The 19,557-nt window shown below is 37.9% G+C and overlaps 1 protein-coding gene across 1 annotated transcript in view; it reads right to left on the minus strand.

The window, feature by feature from the left end:
• The window catches only part of LOC132110296 (ADP-ribose glycohydrolase MACROD2-like), a 577,997-nt gene that overhangs the window by 137,907 nt on the left and 420,533 nt on the right, over positions 1-19,557 (minus strand). The window contains exon 7 of the mRNA XM_059516865.1: positions 12,373-12,403. Within this exon, the coding sequence (XP_059372848.1) occupies positions 12,373-12,403 (31 nt within the window). The remainder of the gene's footprint in view (positions 1-12,372; positions 12,404-19,557) is intronic.

Genomic DNA, 19,557 nt, shown 5'->3' on the forward strand with positions numbered 1-19,557 from the left:
ACTACTGGACGCGGCGAGAGAAAGGCTGTCGTGTCTGTCCTCTTCCGCCTCAGGCGTTCCAAAGGAGAAGGGGGCGCTGGTGAGCAGAGACTGGCGCTGCTCGTCCACGAAGAGGACAGGCGAAGGAGAGAGAGCGGGCGAGGCACGCGGGGAGTGTTCCGGCGTGAGCTCGCGTGTAGCAGTGTGCTCAGGCATTCTCTGATCGCGGCGTTTCTTACGCGGCATTTGAGAGAGAAGAGGCGGAGCAGGTGGAGCATCGTGGCTGGTTTGAGCTAATCGAGCCCGCAGGGTTGATATAGCCATGTTGTCGCACTCAGGGCAGCCGCCCTTGGAGAGTGCGTTCTCAGCATGCTCGCGGCCCAGGCAGGAGACACAGAGGATGTGGCGGTCCTCGCTGGGCAGAGGGCCTCGGCAGGAAGCGCAGGCCCGAGGCATTTGAAACAACGCCTCGAATTTTGGAGAAAAAAGTGTGATGCAGCGGCAAACACACTAGCTTAGCAGGAAGCGAGTGCTGAAGGCGGCGTCGAGATGAAGCACGAGCCGACGTCCTCAGATCTGCGTTGCAGTGCTATCCCGCTGAGAGGCTTTTCGACGGCGTGTAGAGGCTTCTCCGGAGAAGACAGCGAAGTGCAGGTGAGATCGCTGAAGGAGATGAAATCTGATCCCTATGGCGAAGCGGTGGCTTATATAGTTCCAGCCACGCCTATTTTGGCGCGCTCTGACGTCCAATGGGCGCGAAGCGCCCCCATTGGTTCGTTCCTCTCCGCCGCCTCACCATAGGTTGCTGCAGTTGCCACAGCACAGCCAATAAGCGCGCGAGCCGCTTCGCTTAGGTCTGCTGTGCTGCAGCACTGCGTTTTACATTATTTAAAAATTAAGGATAATTTTTGGCTTCATATTCTCGAGAAAAGGGGACCTTTTCCCATAGCGTAAGCTAGCTTACGCAGTACGAGAGTACTCTCGAAAGGGAACATCTAAGCTTTAGGCTAAACAAATGAAAGTGTAACTCTCCACTATTTAAAGTGTTATGAACTTTAACTGTTTACTGAATTTATACTCACAGACTTGTTACTCACATCCCTATGAGAGAACGCTGACGCATATCACAATTTCTTCAGGGCAGAAAACATGGCAGAGGGCACTCGACTCATGTTCATATCACATCTTCAGTGTATTTCTGTTTTTAATGTAACTTGACTTGTGCTTCACGTGCATTAATTATACAAAAAGAGAAAAAAAAGAGAATCATTGAGAGCCATGTTATGTCTGTCAGTAGAGATATAGACCGGCTCACTAGAGATCAGAGCTAACCAAGTTAACAGTCAAAGCTCACTGAGAGGTTCCTCTGATCAAACGTCTCACTCCAGACTGCTTAATATTTTCCATGCATGTCTTAGAGATGCCCTCTCCACACAAATATCTCAATCGGACCAATCTCAAACTACAAGGAAATCCTCCATGGGAAAGATTTTTTCTTTTTAGTGGATAGACATAAAATGATTGGATGCAGGGTTTTTTTGTGGGACAAAAATGCAACTATGCATGCTATGGTGGATACACAGAAAAGCAAAACATTTAAGAGATATACAAATGCAGACTTATGCAGAGCAATCATGAAAAATGCACAAAAGCGCTGTGAGATTTAAAACATCTCAGCATGTTCAATCAAATAATATAAAGGAAACCTTACTTGACTTTATATTAAAAAGCACAGCATAAAAATGATATTTTCTCAAACAGTGAGAGGATGGGAAAAAATGCTATTCATTTCTTTATTTAAAAATAAAAATAAATAATGAGTCTGTCTTTCAGCCACCAAATGTAAAAAAATATACAATACAAATAAAAAAAAATTCATTTTTTTTTTGGTCAAGGCTAATCCTGAATATGATGCTGCATATACATGGGGAAAGCTGCATATGGACAAGGAAAAACAACTAAATAATTCAGTTGTCATAGGGACAAAAATATATTTTGGCATAAAAATAATGCAAAATACAGTTTCATGGTCACAATGAAATATTTACCAAAAGATTTGTTGTCAGCTGATAGATGCCCACCAGTGTATGGGCTGCTGATGAGGGCTCCAGGGATTTCCTTTACTTCACAAGAGACGGAGAGAGACACTGCAGTGCACTATATAGGGTGTCAGCATTTTATAGTGCTGTCCAAATTCTTAGTAAACAATTTAATTCCATATATAGTTCACTGTTGTGTACCCATAATGCAATCTGATTTATAGTGCACAACTGAGTTTAACTGGTTACCCATAAAGCAATGTGAAGAGGTCTACTAGATACTGAAGCAAAACACAGTTTGCAACTTTAGTTTATGTTGCATCAACATATAATATAATATAATATAATATAATATAATATAATATAATATAATATAATATAATATAATATAATATAATATAATATAATATAATATAATATAATATAATATAATATAATATAATAAATACTTTGCTTAGAACTTTGCCTTTTTTTAAAACAAATTACGCAGAGAAAATTATAGTTTAGTGGATGAGACATATTTTCTGTTATTGTCTGAAGGTATTCATATTCATCTAGATTTAGTCAAATAATTTAATTCCTAACTCTTTTACTGCTTTATGGAAGAATATTATGTGCTTCATTAAAAGATGGTCTGATATTCCTCTATAAAAGCCATGATCAACTAATTAAAGTTATAAAATTCTTACTGAATGAAAACATCATAAAACACATTATAATGATTGCCATTATGTTTAAAAAAGCGTCAAGTTATATTTATATGAACTGTGTTTGAATGGACACTGGTAGATGCTGCTAAATAATTAAGATGGAAAACTTCTGCACCAAGAATAAACTGAAAACACCTGAGCCAGAACCGCAGGAGCTGGAGGAAACAAAGAACTTTGAAATGGGCATTATATTCCCGATAGGTGAAAAGGTGATGGAGGTGACGTCCAGCCAAATCATTAGGACATGTTTACAACCGGACCCGTAGGTACAAATGTAAGAAGCTGAATGTGTCAGCTAGTGGATGATGGTTCAGACAGACGTGTTGTTCTTAGTCAATGTTCTCAGAAATATACAGTACTGCACAGGGACGGACTGGGACTAAAAAATGGCTCTGGACTTTGGCTAGGCCCAGCCCAAGCAATCGGCGCGTGTAAACTCGACAACAACAACAATAACGCCTGGCATGAGTGTCAAAAGACTTTAATTGTGGCTCATGATACCATACCATCCAAATTATAGCAATAGCACTGATGTTGACTAGATGTTGAGCTGGAGTGGGTGTCTTTCTCTGCTCTTGGTCTAAGCTCAACCTGAATAAACAACGATGGAATGGATTTTTTTTTTATTTATTTTTTTTTACAAGATAGCATGGAATAGTTTATATAATATGCTGTTATAACAGCATATTATACAATCTATTCCATGCGGTCTTAAAATGAATTTATTACTTAATCTTAATTTATGCAGTAATTATTTAATTAATCTTACTGCACAGATAATAATACCACATCTAAATGAAAATACACCATTACAAATGTAACTTCAATGAAAATGTTACCAACATTTTTAAAAAGTAAAAGCACAACATATTTCTTAATATTAGCTACTGAATGTGACATTTTACAGCTAAAATGTTGAAGTTTAGCTGTTTTAACTACTGTAATCATTAAAAATGTAGCAACCTGAACATCACTTCCTAACATCATCCCTAGCAAGTAACACTCTTTCTCCTCTCATGTTCCATACTTGGATCTGGATCTGCCTGTGGAACCAGCTCATCTCTCTGTCCCTCATCATCATCACTGGTGGCATGTTGCTGCATAGCTGTCTGGCTCACTTCTTCATTGCTGCGAGGTGCTGCTGCTGGAAAATATTGCTATATATTTCAGATAGTTTGGGAAATTTAGCGGCTTCAGTATCTAAATTCAGAATTTTTTTTTCTCTCGCCTTCTCAGCCCCACCCTTTTCTTTCCGTTTTTTTATCCGCGACCGCGTTATGCATATTGTTTGTTTGTTTGTTTCTATGCTTCTTTCTAACGTTAACGTCTTTGGTGTTCATTTCTTCCTACTCTTCCACTTCTTCTTCTCCTTACTTGGCGGCCATGGCCAATGCAGCTTGCATCCAACTTAAATGTGCATTGCTGCCACCTACAGTACTGGAGTGTAAAACAGATTAGTGGGGGGGGGGGGGGCAGGTGACGACTGCACGTGTGGCGAGTACCGGCCGTTCTGTGATTCTCCAGATCACACAGATGGCCAGTCCGCCCCTGGTACTGCAGAAGACTAGCAGCAGATTCTTAAGTATAACGCTGGTGTAAACGGGGGTTTAAACTTCAGGAGATGTGACCCTAATCCAAAAATGGATAGACACACACATTAAGATGGCCAAACCAAGCCTGTCAGTGTGTGACCTTGAAAAGCCATATGTATTGGTGGTGACATTTTTGCTCCACATGCTAAAATTATCCCCTAAGATTTATTTTTCACTAAACCATGTCACTCACACACACACACACACACACCACTCACACACACACACACACACCACTCACACACACACACACACACACACACACACACACACACACACACACACACACACACACACACACACACACACACACACACACACACCACTCACACACACACACCGAAGCAGCGTTTCTTGGTGATTCTGTTGTTTTCCAATGTGAAATCAACCCTACATCTGGGCCTAACAACATGAGTAAGTACAAAGTAATTAACACTAAAATTATTTTTAATGATTATCATAATTATTGTAACAGTTATTTTTGTATAAAATATATGATTTTATATTAATCTTTTTTTAATAGAATTAGAATTAATAATTAGAATAATGAGAACGTAATGAGAATTGGGTAAAACTAATGAACCTGAAATTAATTACACAAAAATGAAAACAACGCTGAAACAAATGAAACAAACAAACAGGGAATAAGTAAAAAAAAAAAAAAAAAAAAGATATATAAAGATATATTGTCTTGACAGTTGTTTTCTTTATTCAAAAGTTTACTACATATTTATTATTTCTCTTTTGATTTTTGAGGTTAAATATTACCTCTTTATGAGATTCACCCTAGTATTAATAAAAAATAAAAATAAAAAAAAACCTTATCGACTTATCTAATCAGAATTTAGCATCAGAACCATTGACTCTTGATCTGATGTTCAGTGTGGGAGTCAGTTGCTAACTCTGGGCTGTCTCTATTATTCAGACCGATAACCAGTGAGTTTATCCAGAGTCATAAAACACTTTGACCAATTCTTAACAAAACAACTCAAACACCACTTGTTGACGAATCAGACATCACTAGCTGAACAATGCCACACTCTGTTTACTGTTGTCACATGCAATTGGAATTTCTTGCCTGTTTACCATCTCACTGCATCCAATCTTTCTCTCGTGTCACATTCAATTCAGACTGCGAGTTCACAGCTCAGCCGAAATATAAAATCTAGTTGCTGCAGTGCTGTAGATTTATATTCTGCTCAAACAACTGTGATCTCTAAAATATGTCCTCAACCCTCAAAACTTCCCGAGCAGTGTCAATCTTGACAATGATAAAACACTAAACGTTCTTCCGTTTCCCTAGATGCAATGCTAAGATTTTTTTTTCCAGTATGTGCTGATATAACCCTACATCAGTATGTAATCATAAAAGATTCGCTTCCTAAGCCTGTGTTCACACTTCCACTACTCAGCATAAACCTCTGGCTTTAAATACAGCGATATCCTGAGGAAAACCTGTACGATATCAAGGTAAAGAGATGAGGGATTCGGCCCTAATCCACTACAGAGATGGACAGGGAAATCACTGAGTGAAGACACTTAGTCGGTTGACCCTGGCTGATCCTGAACAGCCATTTGGATGCATTGCCTGGATTACAGCTATCTATCTCACACCACCAGAGTTGTACATTTCAATGTCAACACACCTCTTGTTCATCTAAGGCAGGGGTGTCAAACTCAATTCCTGGAGAGTCGGAGACCAGCAGAGTTTTGATCCAACCCTGCTCCAACAAACATACTGTGTAGTTTTCAAATAAGCCTGAAGGATTTGATTAGTTGGATCAGGTGTGTTTAATTTGGGTTGAATCTAAACTGGTCTGATCTACGGGTAAATATTTGTTAAGCAGGGTTGTTTACCATTCAGAAAAGAATTGAAAATGGCTTTTGAATTTGTTTCTGAAATTGAATCGAATTAGAAGTGAGGTACACTGAAAAAAAATATATTGAAACAATTTTGACTCAGAAATTGCTAGTAAATTTCACAATTACAAAGAAATGGCAAGAAACACATTCACAGAGTCTAATGTCAAATATCACTCTCTTCTTCTTACTATGATATGTCCATAGAGCTTTTTTATGCAACATAGTCTGACTGGACTCTATTAAACAGACTTGACTCTATTTTTCTCCACAAGGCCTTGGGAAGGTCTTTGCAGTGGATTTGTGAGAGAAAATAAATAATAAATCATGCCTTATCACCATGTGCGCACAAACCTGAAACGACCAGACCTTGATATGGTGATTAATGCTTCAAGTCAATATACCCCAATGAGCTGGATCATGAGGCAATAAAGAGCGCTCTTCAACTGGCGATGACAGTAATCTAATGAGTTACACGTTTTGATATCTGACAGCCCCTGTCTTCTCCTTGACAAAGTCATCAGGCAGTTAAACCTCACAGGCACAGAGTGAGATTTTCTCCTCTAGGCTTCGGTGAAAGATGAACTAGTGTCTATTCATTTTCTCTTTGTTGTTTATCTAAAGGCGGGGCTGGATATATCATGACAGATCGTGACAGCGCTGTAAGGAGGAGGCTGTTAAGATGTCCGGTGGTTCAAATGTAATTGGAGTTTTCTCCTTTTTGACCAGTGGTGTCAAAAGTATTGACATTCATTACTCAAGTAGAAGTATAGATACTAGGGTTTAAAAAGACTTTTGTAGAAGTTGAAGTATCAACTCAAGCTTTTTACTCAAATAAAAGTGTAAAAGTACTGGTTTAAAAAACTACTTAAAGTATAAAAGTAAAAGTAATGTAAGGGAAAAAAATGCTATTAAGAACAAAAGCTTAGGCCGCGCCACAGGGGCCTATTGTGCACTACCCCACCTCCTCAAAAAAACTTTTTCTAAAGGCCATAGGCCATAATGACTATAATGTTATATTAAAATGTTCATGTTGAAAAATTTGGGATGCACTAGGCTACCTGTTTCAGCCGCATATATGCCCATTGAAAATTAACGCACTTTAGTACAATGCAAATACATTAAAGGACTAGAGATATGATGACTACCATATTTTCCGTACTATAAGTCGCACTTTTTTTCATAGTTTGGTTGGTCCTGCGACTTATAGCCAGGTGTGACTTATTTATCAAAATTAATTTGACATGAACCGAGAGAAATGAACTAACAGAAAACATTACCATCTACAGCCGCGAGAGGGCGCTCTATGCTGCCAGAGATGTTGCTCAGTGGTCCTGTAGTCTACACTAAGCAGCATATAGCGCCATCTCGCGGCTGTAGACGGTAATAATTTCTCTTGGTTCTTGGGTCTAAATAAATGCGACTTATAGTCCGGTGCGACTTATATATGTTTTTTTCCTCGTCATGACGTATTTTTGGACTGATGCAACTTATACTCAGGTGCAACTAATAGTCCGAAAAATACAGTAGTTGCCAATAAGTATTGTTATGGTGCAAAAAGTCAAACTTCAGAGGCATGTCATCAATAACCTTTAATGTATTGTAAATGTACATCCAAGCTTAGCTACAGGAATCTGCGAGGGCAATGGACAAGAACATTGGTGCAGGCTAAGAAACAATTACTCTTGTATGGTTGTCTATATACAATAAACATTGTAGTGCTGTCAAAATGAATGATTAATCCAAGTGAATAATCTAAAACTAAAAATGAAAAATAACTCATAATCCTGATACCTTTTTGATTGATAGCTTCCTGTATTCGGTACATATGTCTGCTATGTCCAGTGTGGGGGGGGTGACGAGTTACAAAGTTGGTACAGCCTACTTATCACAACATTGTCAATCGCGTCATCAATCGCAAACGATAATTTATTAAAACGTCTCGCTACCGAACTACCTACAGTAGCTTAATTTGTGGAGGACGAAGAGAAAGCACCCATTTGGTAAATGAGCCAGTGAGAAACAATAACTTTTAAGTAGGGTCCAGTGCCATTTTGATACTTTTAAAATGTTACCGGTGCCTGAACCGATACTTAAAAAAAAGAGCCACAAAAAAAACTATGGATAACATTAAAGAACATTACAAATATTTAAAATAAATCCATAGCTTTCACCTTGGATGCTCTCATTTCCCAAGTTGTGCTTCCCTTAATCTAAGGCTAATAAATGTATTTCACAATCTGGGTCATTATTTAATACAAAACCACATGTAATGTTTCTACTGTATCTCTGTCAATCTCTCATGTATTTAGTTAAAATGAGTGCTGTCCGTCACTGTCTTTAATCAGTTCTGTGAATTACTGTATGCTCATTCTTTATAAAGTAGCAACAATGTCGTATGTAAAATAAAGTACTGTGCAAAAGTCTAAGGCACATTAGCATTTTCACCCCAAAAAAGGGGTTTAAGCCAGTTATTTATATATTTTGCTGTAGTGTGTCAGTAGGAAATATCAGTTTGCCATTAATTTTAACAATAATCTAGTGCGATTTTGAATGCACAAGCAGTCTGACAATGGCAAAATTAATGTTTGGAAATGTAAACTGATATTTTATACTGACACACTAAAGCAAAATATATAAATAACTAGCCGAACACCATTCTTTTAAGTGAAAATATTAACGTGCCTAAGACTTTTGCACAGTAGCTAGTGTATGTATAAAGTATGTATGATTAAATTTAGTATATTTAAATAAGTGTAATTAAAGTATGTGTTCGTTCATATGTGTTAAGGGCTAGATTTTCGCTGGAGGAAACAGCTGTTTAGTGATGAGCGGTGACAAGTGAAAACTTTACAGTAGATGAGAAACCGACTGCTCCCTCGTGACCTTTTTGTAAACTGTAATTATGACAAAGAACTGCACAGATACAGCTATTCTAACAATCTGTCGATAAACACATACCTTGTGTCCTCTGTTTGTGTTTGAGTGCGCATGCGCTGCTCCGCTCTCAGTCTGCGGATTGAAGAGCGCGCTGAAAGACGGGGAAAAGACCGGTCTGACGCCGGTTTCATATGAAATTTAAGGGGACTGACTCTGAGGCGATCGCAAATTTGTGTACATTTTAAGGAGCTAAATGCTACAGCCCCGCTAAAAAAGCCTAGCGACGGAGAACCAGGACAAATTTCAATCGATCGCTCAGGCGTTTAAAAGGCACCGAAATCTGCTTCCTCTTATTCGGTTCGGTGCATACCGGTTCCATACCCAACCCTACTTTTAAGAAATATATTTTTTGATAAACGAACCCAAAACTGGCTATGTCCTGGCTTGAGTGTGATGTGATTTGTGTCATGTGCAGGTGCGATGGATCGCGTACAAACCAATAGGGTGTCGGAATGGTAGGCTATATGTTTATACTTCTCATCCAACCACAATCCAATTCACTTCATCCGGATGGCTCGATTTATCTGGATAGGTTTTTTTTTTTTTTTTGGAATGATGACAAGCCGTAGGAGTAGAAAATACAGATACTTGTATAGGAGTAGAAGTAAAAAGTCGGCTGAAAAATAATTACTCAAGTAAGGTATAGATACCCCAAATTTCTACTTAAGTAATGTAACAAAGTATTTGTACTTCATTACTTGACACCTCTGTTTTTGACACTCTCTCTTTCTGCAGGCTGAAATGAGAATGGAATAATTAACCTGTGGGGTTCAAGGCTTTTGGATTTGAGCGTCCCTGATATGAATCTTAGGTACAGAAGTTGTGAACAGCATCTTTGAGTTGTCATAGTTGGAATAACTGTAGGGGAGACCAAAGAAAACTGTAATCCTAAATAGATTTGATCAAAAACCATGGTAAGAGCAATGACACATGCTCAGTACAGTTCTCTGTCTGGCTGAGAACAACTGATTTAGAAGAATAAAAGGGATTCCTCCCTCCACCCAGATATGAAGTATTTTTCTTCTTCTGTAGATTTTGAAACTTTTATCTTTTGTCTATTCCATGTGTAGGTTGTTGGGTAAATGTTAGCATGAATTGAAGATGTTAACACTGTAGCTCTAATGTAAAAACTGTGCGATGCTGTGAGGTTGGGGACAATATTAATAGTTATAATAACTATTAATATTAGTATTCACCAATCTTACAGCATTAAAAGACATATTTTTTTAATTATTATTTTTAATTATATTAAAAATAATAGAAAACTTACATTTAAAAATGTTTACATTGAAAAGTAAATAAAATGAATACAAAAAGAAAAAACGTATGTACAATACAAGTTTAATACCACAGTAAAATGTAACATTTTTCAAAACAAATATAAAGAAAGTTTTGAAAATAATCTCAATACTCCTTTTTTACAATAACATTACAAGATTAAAACATTAATATTTTGAGAATAATATCAAATTTACTAGAATAAAGTTGGGTTTTTTTTTCAGATTCATAATAGGGGTGTAAGATTTATATTTCAGATTTCATAAATTAGCTGTATTATTACAACTTTACAACTTTACAAAAAAAAAAAAAAAGAGAATGATAGATCCAGAGAGAGTAAAGGATGAAGCAACCTTTGTCCCCCCTCAGCGCTTTTCCTGTGTCCGCACTATGTAAGACACTGATAGATTTGCCAGTCCTTCCCATCCTCTCTGAAAAAGAAATAACCCATTTTGACCTGTCTCTTGTGGCACTGATTGATAGGCTATGAGCGTTGGACTTAATAAACTCTATCATACTATCCAACCCCTCTGCTGACAGCAAGCGCTACTTTGTTTATGGGTGGCATCTTCTCCAATATGCCACGTGTGTGAAAGCTCTACCTGTGCTAATGGTGTGGGCTGAGGGATTGGACTGTCAGCTGGGAGTGAGGCCTCATTTTTCTACCTGACTGTTGTCCATGTTTCCAACCCCACAGAACCACCCACTGTACCCCGTTCATATGTCAGCCTGGACCTCAGCTCCCATGATGCAGCAAAAAAAAACCGAGAGATGGCTTGTCAGCTCCGGTTGGCTGAGTGACAGTTCTACATGTTGGATCAGGGTGAACGGGGCTGGTTAATCTGGTGATGTGGCCACATAGATTTTGTTAGTCATGCTTGGCTAGTTTATTCAATTTAATGAAGACAGCAAATGTTCCTTCAGCTTTTTTGAAAATGTTTGTGAAAACAAACGTTCATGCCTACCACGGCAGCGTATGAAAGCTCAAGCGCATGAAATTAATCTCCCTCATAAATGAGCGTTTACTGTCTTTTTGGCCAAAAGAAACAAGAAAACATCAGGTTGGGGAAGTATTCTAGGTTATTTGCTCTTTGATCATGATATTTGAACGCTCTTCTTGCTTTCAGAGTAAATGCTTTCTCTCTTTGTGATGATCTGAACAATTACAAAGTGCAGAAGAGGAAGGTTGAAGATTATTTATTGAATCAAACATAATTGCATTCTTTCTGAAGTGCTGAGATCTCAAAGACACTTTCCTGTGGCAGAACCTTGCACAAACACACAAGTACATTATCCACTACTGTTCAAAAGGTTATTTTATTTTTTTATTAGATACTTTTATTCAGCAAGAATGCAAAAGCGGCAGTAAAGATATTTATAATGTACAAAAAAAAAAAAAAATCTAATCATTTAAAATTTTGAAGTGTTACTTGAGGACCAAACCAGAAAATTGTAATGATTTCTGAGGGATCATGTGACACTGAAGACTAAAATAGTGGCTGCTAAAAAGTCAACTATGCATCATAGCAATAAATTATATATTATTATTATTATGAATTAATAAGTTAATACAGTAGGGGAGACCAAGGTAAAACAACTCTGTAATATGCAACCATTCAACTATTATTTTCTCTTGTGGACTATCTATCTATAAAAAATTACCCCCAAGCTTTTGAACGGTAGAGTACACACACATCAGGCACATTATGCATATATGCAGACTTGCTTCTTTCTAAAAAAACAAGAGACAATTTTGAAAATGAAAGTAAGGTTGAGAGAATTTAAATCCATGAAAAGATTGTAGAGGTAATTTGCTCATCATCGGCTCGTTCATCCCTACATTATATGCACACATTGCCAGCATACATGTAAGCTGCTATCTAAACCGCACACATGCTCCTTCATGCACACATTTAGAATCACTCATATTCATACACTCAAAATGTTTAGCGGATGAATAGACATTTTCCTTACCATAAATTCCTGTCGATATGCATGGAAAGGCCTGTAACAAGAAAAAAAGCAAAAAGTAAGCCAACTCTGAGAATAAAATTCATATAAAATCACATAAATTCTGACCCAAACCTGATCAGGAAGAAGAATCTGAAGTTAGCCATTGAATGTTCAGTGAGGAATGAAATGAGCCCAACTTTAAAGTTTTCAGCCTTGAGTTGTTGTTTCTTTACAATTCCTGCTAAGCTTGCATTTTGATAGCATGCATGGATTTCATCAAATCCAACCCTATGAAAATCTACTCTGTGAATGGTGTGTTTTAGAGAAATCTGACGTTAAGTGAATGTCGAATGTTTCACTAATAGCCAGTGGGAATAACTGCTAATGCAAGCTTACACCAATCATCAAATATATATATAAAAAAAACTAAAGACATGGGGTGTTGCTTTTTACTGAGCAGGCGTGTTTGTTTTTGTGGATCTCTAGGCTATACAGAAACACTTCGGCTTCAAAAAAAGGATGAAATGAGCATTTCTTCCTGTTGCGGTAGACAGAGCGCTTACACTTGGAGCTGTGCTTTGAAACCGACGCGAGACGCAGACATGACATCCATCTAAATCAGTTTGAGATAACACATATTGCGATATACAATAACAGTGATATCGCCACCTGTAGGCTTCACCACCTGCCTTTGACACGCACCCAGTGAGAAAGATCCATTTCAATTTACTTCCCCTAGCGAGAGACTTCAAAAGCAATGTTTTGTCTGTTGTCTGGTGTTGATCTAATTAATCTGACAGTTAATTAAGGGACAGTCATATTTCAGTATGTCAGAACACATATAGTACCTGGATGAGAGATGCCCTCTGGGAAATGTATGTCAGTCGAATAGATCCAGAAAATGTGCACAGTATTTAACTGTGCACATTTGAGATATATATATATATATATATATATAATATATATATATATATATATATATATAAATGATATATAATTTTGGGAACAGGTGCATGAGAGTTTTCTACCATGGAACAAAAAAGACCAGCGCGACTGAGGGAGAAACAGAGCAACTCTAATATTTATGGCCATATTTTTTAAAAGATTAAAAACTTACCATACTGTAATAGGTCTGGCTCTGCAGCACTTTGCACCAGATGTATTACTCAAGAGCAGGTTTAGAGCTGCAACAACCATAATTTTTCCATACGACCTCGTTCCACACGCCCTGTTCCACATTCATCATTTTTAGTATATTAATAAACAGTAAAGAGGAGATATTTATTCAAAGCTCTCATTTATCTCCACAAACCAGCTGAATCTGTGCTTTAGCATAACATTTATCACAAAAAAACAAAGTGTGACCGTTGCGTTAATGCGGCATTATGACAAATGCAAATTTTGCTATAATTTCTGTTTGTTTGGAACTAGACTGGAACAGGAGTAACCATTCAACAATAATGTGAGTGTTAAAAAGCTGTGAATGCCAGTGCGAGCGGCATTCTGACCATGCGAGACGCTGTTTAATGACACTCTAAAGGCAGCTAATAAGGCTTTGTTTTAAAATGATTGAAGTGCTAAAAGTAGGTATTTTCCATCTCAAATGAGCTTTTGTGCTGCGAAGAGAGCTTTTGCACAAAGCAAACTGTAATTGCAATAATGCTTCGCTAACAGGACATTAGAGGAAAAACAGCAACACAAAACAATGGTGATATAATTTCAGGTGACAGCTGTACAAATCAAAGGCAGTTGAGCTTTGCAATGAGGAACAGATGAGACTCTTACTGAGCTGTGTACCTCAGATTATAAACCATAACTTACTGCTACAATAAAAACATTATACGGCCGTATGGCAGATGATGCGGCATTATCCAGCATATGCGCTTCACCTGATACCAGACTGTAATTTCGTATTTTCCCTGATGTTTTGGTACTTTCTTTTTGTTTTATTTTCTCCGGGAGGAGGGGCTTTGTTTGGCTGGTTATTATTTCACTGGTATTTATTTGTCAAAGCACTGCTCGTCAAGATCGATATTTCAGCTCAGAGTCTTTTAACTAAAGCTTTGACCTTTCCAGGTGTACATCATGCTTGGGCTCAAATTCCCCATGATGAACAGTGGAGGAGGGCCATTTTTAGAGCACTGCTCGGCTCAACGCGATGTAAGCACACTCGCTTGAGTTGCTGCGAGGTTCAATAAAGACTTGCTCAAAAAACATTCACACAACAGCATACTAGAACATGCTGGAATGTCGTTTTGGTGATATCAGGGCTACTTCATGTGAAATCAGAATGAAAGCAAAACTGACCCCATTTACTTTCTGAATTAATAGAACAAACAAACAAAACAGATGAATTAAATTAAGTCAGGACACTATATATTTCTCTTTAAATATTTAGTTTCACTCAAAATTATGGCACACTACAAAAGTAACATGTTGGGAAAGTTGCTTTACCTATGTGTACTAATGTTTACATTCACACCATTTTTATTTTTATTTGTGTGTTGATATATTATTATTATTAATAAGAACAATAACAACTATTACAACTATACTAATGAGTTATTGAATTATATCTGTTACCCCTTATATAATATTTAAAATATTGGATTGTAATGTATATGAATATTGGAATTTAAATTAAAAACAATCTTTATTGGAATTTTCATCCCAAAGGCAAATGTCCTATGAGCAAAATCAATTATAAATGATTTTCAATTAAAAACATTCTAATAAGTCCCAGTTTGGCCATTAGCAACATATACAACACATTAGATGATACCCAGCATATTTCTCCTTTCAGCCGCTGTTCTGGCTCAATAGAGCATAAAGTATCATCAGAAAATAACACGGAAGAACATGGATCTATTAGCTGTACATGGCCACATACTGACTGAATACTTAATAATGATCAATAATGATAATATTTTTGCATGTACAATTTCTAAATCCCTTGCAATTTTATATAGACCAGAGAGACATTCTCGCTATTGAGTTATGTGAGCAAAAACACACAGCTGGTGTGTGTGACTAATCATTTCTAGCTGGTGGAGGTGATAACTGCTTCACATTGCAGCAGAATACACAAAAACAGAAGCACACAACACACTAGCTGATTTAGCTTGGCACAGTTACGCCACTACAACCATGGCCAGCAACACTTTACACCCGTGCATTTATATCAAACCACTGCCTTAATTAACAAGCCTGACATTATTACACCTTTGCAGGGACTTTTGGTCCTGTGGCTGGATTATTATTTCTGATCTGTCAGTTCATTAGGACCAAATCAGGCTTACGGCCCACTTGCTTTTTCCTGCTTTTTGTGTTTCAGTAGCATTTTTTTGCTTTCAGTAGCATGTTGAAATTGGTCACAAGGGAAACAGTTTCACTTCTACTGCTCTTCTTAAATCAATAATTTCTTCTTGTGTTCTGCAGGTTGTTTATTAAGATTATTATTTTTATTTATATATCGACACACCTTTTTGCTGGAACTCCCACTAGGTTCAAGAGCAGCTCTTAACTGAACGTATTTCTGTGTGGGTCTGTGCTTACGTGTGTCAACAGGCCAAATACAGTTTCTGCATCTCTGTGCTTGTTATCTTATGCTGCAGAGTGCTGTAGTGCCATTTATGTTATCTGTTTATGTGGGTGATCAGAGTAGGGATTTTCAAAATTGAGTAGTTGGTGGAATGAATGAATGACAAGTCTATGTATAATCAGACTGTTTTCGAGGGACGCCTGACACAGATCAAGCACTCTTCTTAGCCCTATATAAACACTAAGCACAACTTTCAATAGCATGGTTGACAGCAATTCAACAAATAAATCAGCTAAAATAACAATAAACTAGGGATGCATGATAAATATCGTCCTATATTTAAAGGAACACTTCACCCATTTGCATTTAGCTTTGTATTGTTAGAAACCCAGTCATATATTATAATGATCATGGATTTTTCCTTTATTTTTCCCTGAGATGGGAGAAATAAGGATTTAAGTGTTTTACTTCCTGCTTATTATGACGTAAAAATCGTCATTTTGCGTCATAATAAGCAGGAAGTCAAAATTCATTGAACAGTGTAGAGACTACAGACACTAGCTTATTATTATTCCAGGGGGTGGGACCCACTCACCCTACAGGCCTATTACAGATCAGTGGGTGGGACTAAACTTACAGAAACGAAAATGAAAATCCGCCATCTTGTTTGGAAGCTATGTAGCTAAGCTAACAAGCGCTTATGGAGTCAGATTTACGAGAATGGCTGGAGGAACAACTCATGATATGGAAGAAGAGGATTTTCAAAGTCTGTTGCTCGAAACAGATGTTCGTGGCTATCTATACGAGCCACAATATAGCGCAGAGCAGCTGAGGCTGATGGAGGAACAGGAGGCGGCAGCTGCAGCCGAGGCCGGAGACCTGCCTGTCGCGTCCGAGGAGCCCGGGCGTGCTCGAGCTGGTGCGGACTGGTGGTGCCTGTGCTCTCGTTGTGCGCCTACGGGCACAGAGCTAGAGTCCGTCTGCTGCCAAGAATTTCAAAGATGCCAATTTCTCCTCGAAGAAATGTCTGAGGCAGACAAGGACACTGATGTTTGCGTTGTGAACCATCCTAGTTTCGCCCCGCATATGGACAGAGGCGTCCTGGAGACATATTTCAGAATTCCGAAGGTAAACTGGAAATGCCAGCCGAAGCCTGCAGGGACAAATGGACGTCTAACTGTAAAGTAAGTGTTTACATTTTATTTATTATTCATTTCGTGAAATGTACACAATTTCTTCAAGCATTATTATCACGAAATGATTCCCGGTTAATAAGTTACGTAACGTCAACTGTAAACTGTTTGTGCAGTACCTTTTTTAATGCACAAAAAGCTTACTGTGGCATTGTTTACTACTGTGGCACGTAAATACCATACATCGCTAACTGTGTTTATCTTTAACTCCACACCAGCATGTCTTGCTTTAACCAGGTGAACCCAAAGACCTTGATTAGCCAGGTCAGATGTGTTTGATTAGAGATGGAACTAAACTGGCCACTGATTCAACCTTCTGAAAGCCTCCAAGAGTCTTTTATTTGCACGCACACCTCCAGGTCATCCTTCTAATTAAGGAATTATCCACTTTAAGAAGGTGGCATCCCAAAGTAGATCTTAAATCCTTTTATTTAAGTGTATCAATTTAGGTAACAAAGCCATTTGGAGAGGACACACCATGACTTGGATTAGGACACTTTGCATGGCCTAGCTGTGTATAAACTCTGTCATGTGTGCATGTAGAGGCTCTGATTGCTCATAATCATAGATCTGTTCTCATGTCCAGCCTGAGCCGAAGCATGCAAGCAGGTTGCTATGGGAACACAGTGTTAAAAGCACCAGAGGCGAGGACATGACCCCCTGACCACAGTCTTATCCTGTGTGTTTGTTCAAGGAGCTACTGAGTATAAATCACATGAGAGAGAGATGAGCTCTTTTTCACTGATGGTAACAGTGCTTCAACACTTCAGCCACATTCATCACAGTCAGAAACATCGGCTTTCTATAAAGTTTTTAACAAAAAATAAGTCGATACTTGATAAAATATTAATTAACAAGTCTTAAAGCCGCCATACAATAAATTTGTACCTCTGTACCTTACACACATTTCCCCTAAATGTTTCTAAAAATACTGATCTGTTAATCTGATCTGTAAAATCTCTCTCTCTATATTTTCCAAATCCACCATTCATAACGTATTATGGTCAATATAGATTTCTTTTTTATGTGTTGGAGACCATTTTTATTTGTAAATATTTCAGCTTTTGACAAACACCTACACGGAACCAGATTTACTGACTAGATGCGCATGATCATATCGTTAGATATATCGCCCAGCCCTAATTGACGATGCAGCATAATTTCATTTAATAAATGGTAGAGTTCGTATAACTATTTCAATACATAAATAATTTGTATGGCCATCTAATCTAATTCGATATTTCATAACAGATGCAGGTCCAGCTAGGGATGCTAAAAGACACCGTCATGGTATATGAGAATGACAGACAGACTCAGGGGAGCATCAGAGAAATCCTAGTGAACAAAGGCCAGTAAATGACAGAGCCACTGGTGCAATGAACTCGATCAACACTCTATCACCACTTTTATGGCTGACCAACTGCTGCTCCTTCATGCAGTCTAACAGAAGAGTTCGATATCCTCTAAACAACTGCAAGTGCTTGACTGAAAATGAAGAGTAAACTTTCACAGATACTTTGATAGCCCCAGTACCACACAAGTCCATCCAATAAACTGAATGAATGAATGAATGAACAAACAAACAAATGAATGAGTTAAAAAGGGGGTCAATATCATGAAAACACTTTCTAAAACATGCTTTTGGCCTTTCAGCAAATTAAAAATGCAAATTAAAAAAAAGTACAGACTGACATAGCATTACTACTTACTCTACTTATAATACAACAGGAAGAAAATACACTAGCTAAATCTTTCTAGCTTTCCAGAAATGCAGGAGAACAAACACATTGGGTGAGACATTTCAACCAAAAAAGCAGCTCTCACAAGTACACCTACACGTCACTTTAATTCTGCCACTGCCTGAATTTTATAGTTTAAGCTCCAGTGTGTTGTCAGCAGCAGCCTCCTTTAAAAAATGTATCATACTGATTGCTTTGTTTGTGCCGACAGATGAAGGCTGGTCTGCCCAGCTCTGCAGCATGTTTATCAGCAGGGCCCTGGAGACGACACTTCACCCTGACAGGCAGAATAATACAAGTCATTCTCCTCTATCCGCCACACAATCTCCCTCTCATTACAAAACGTCCAGATCAATTCCTTTAAAGCCCTGAACTTTACATTGATTAAGATCTTTACTCTGACACGTAGCTAATGGTCTTATTAAACGTTTTATTGTATTTATCATGAGAGCTATGACATTATAAATTGAGGATGGCATTCGAATCAGGGGTTTCAGGGGGAACTGTTAAAATGGGAATAGAGAAAAGAATGGCGTGAGAAAAGTGAGAAATGACTATATGACATTTATCTGCACATATAGCAGCTGCTGTAGAGTATAAAACTGCAGCTTACACTCAGACACAACAATGCCTCACTCTTATGTGGACTTAGTTTTAATTTGTAGAGATCAAATATTGCAGAATGTAAACCGGCAATGTGAAAATACAATTAATAAATACCAAATCAATATTA

The sequence above is a fragment of the Carassius carassius genome, chromosome 30 (genome assembly GCF_963082965.1).
Source record: "Carassius carassius chromosome 30, fCarCar2.1, whole genome shotgun sequence".
NCBI lineage: Eukaryota > Metazoa > Chordata > Actinopteri > Cypriniformes > Cyprinidae > Carassius > Carassius carassius.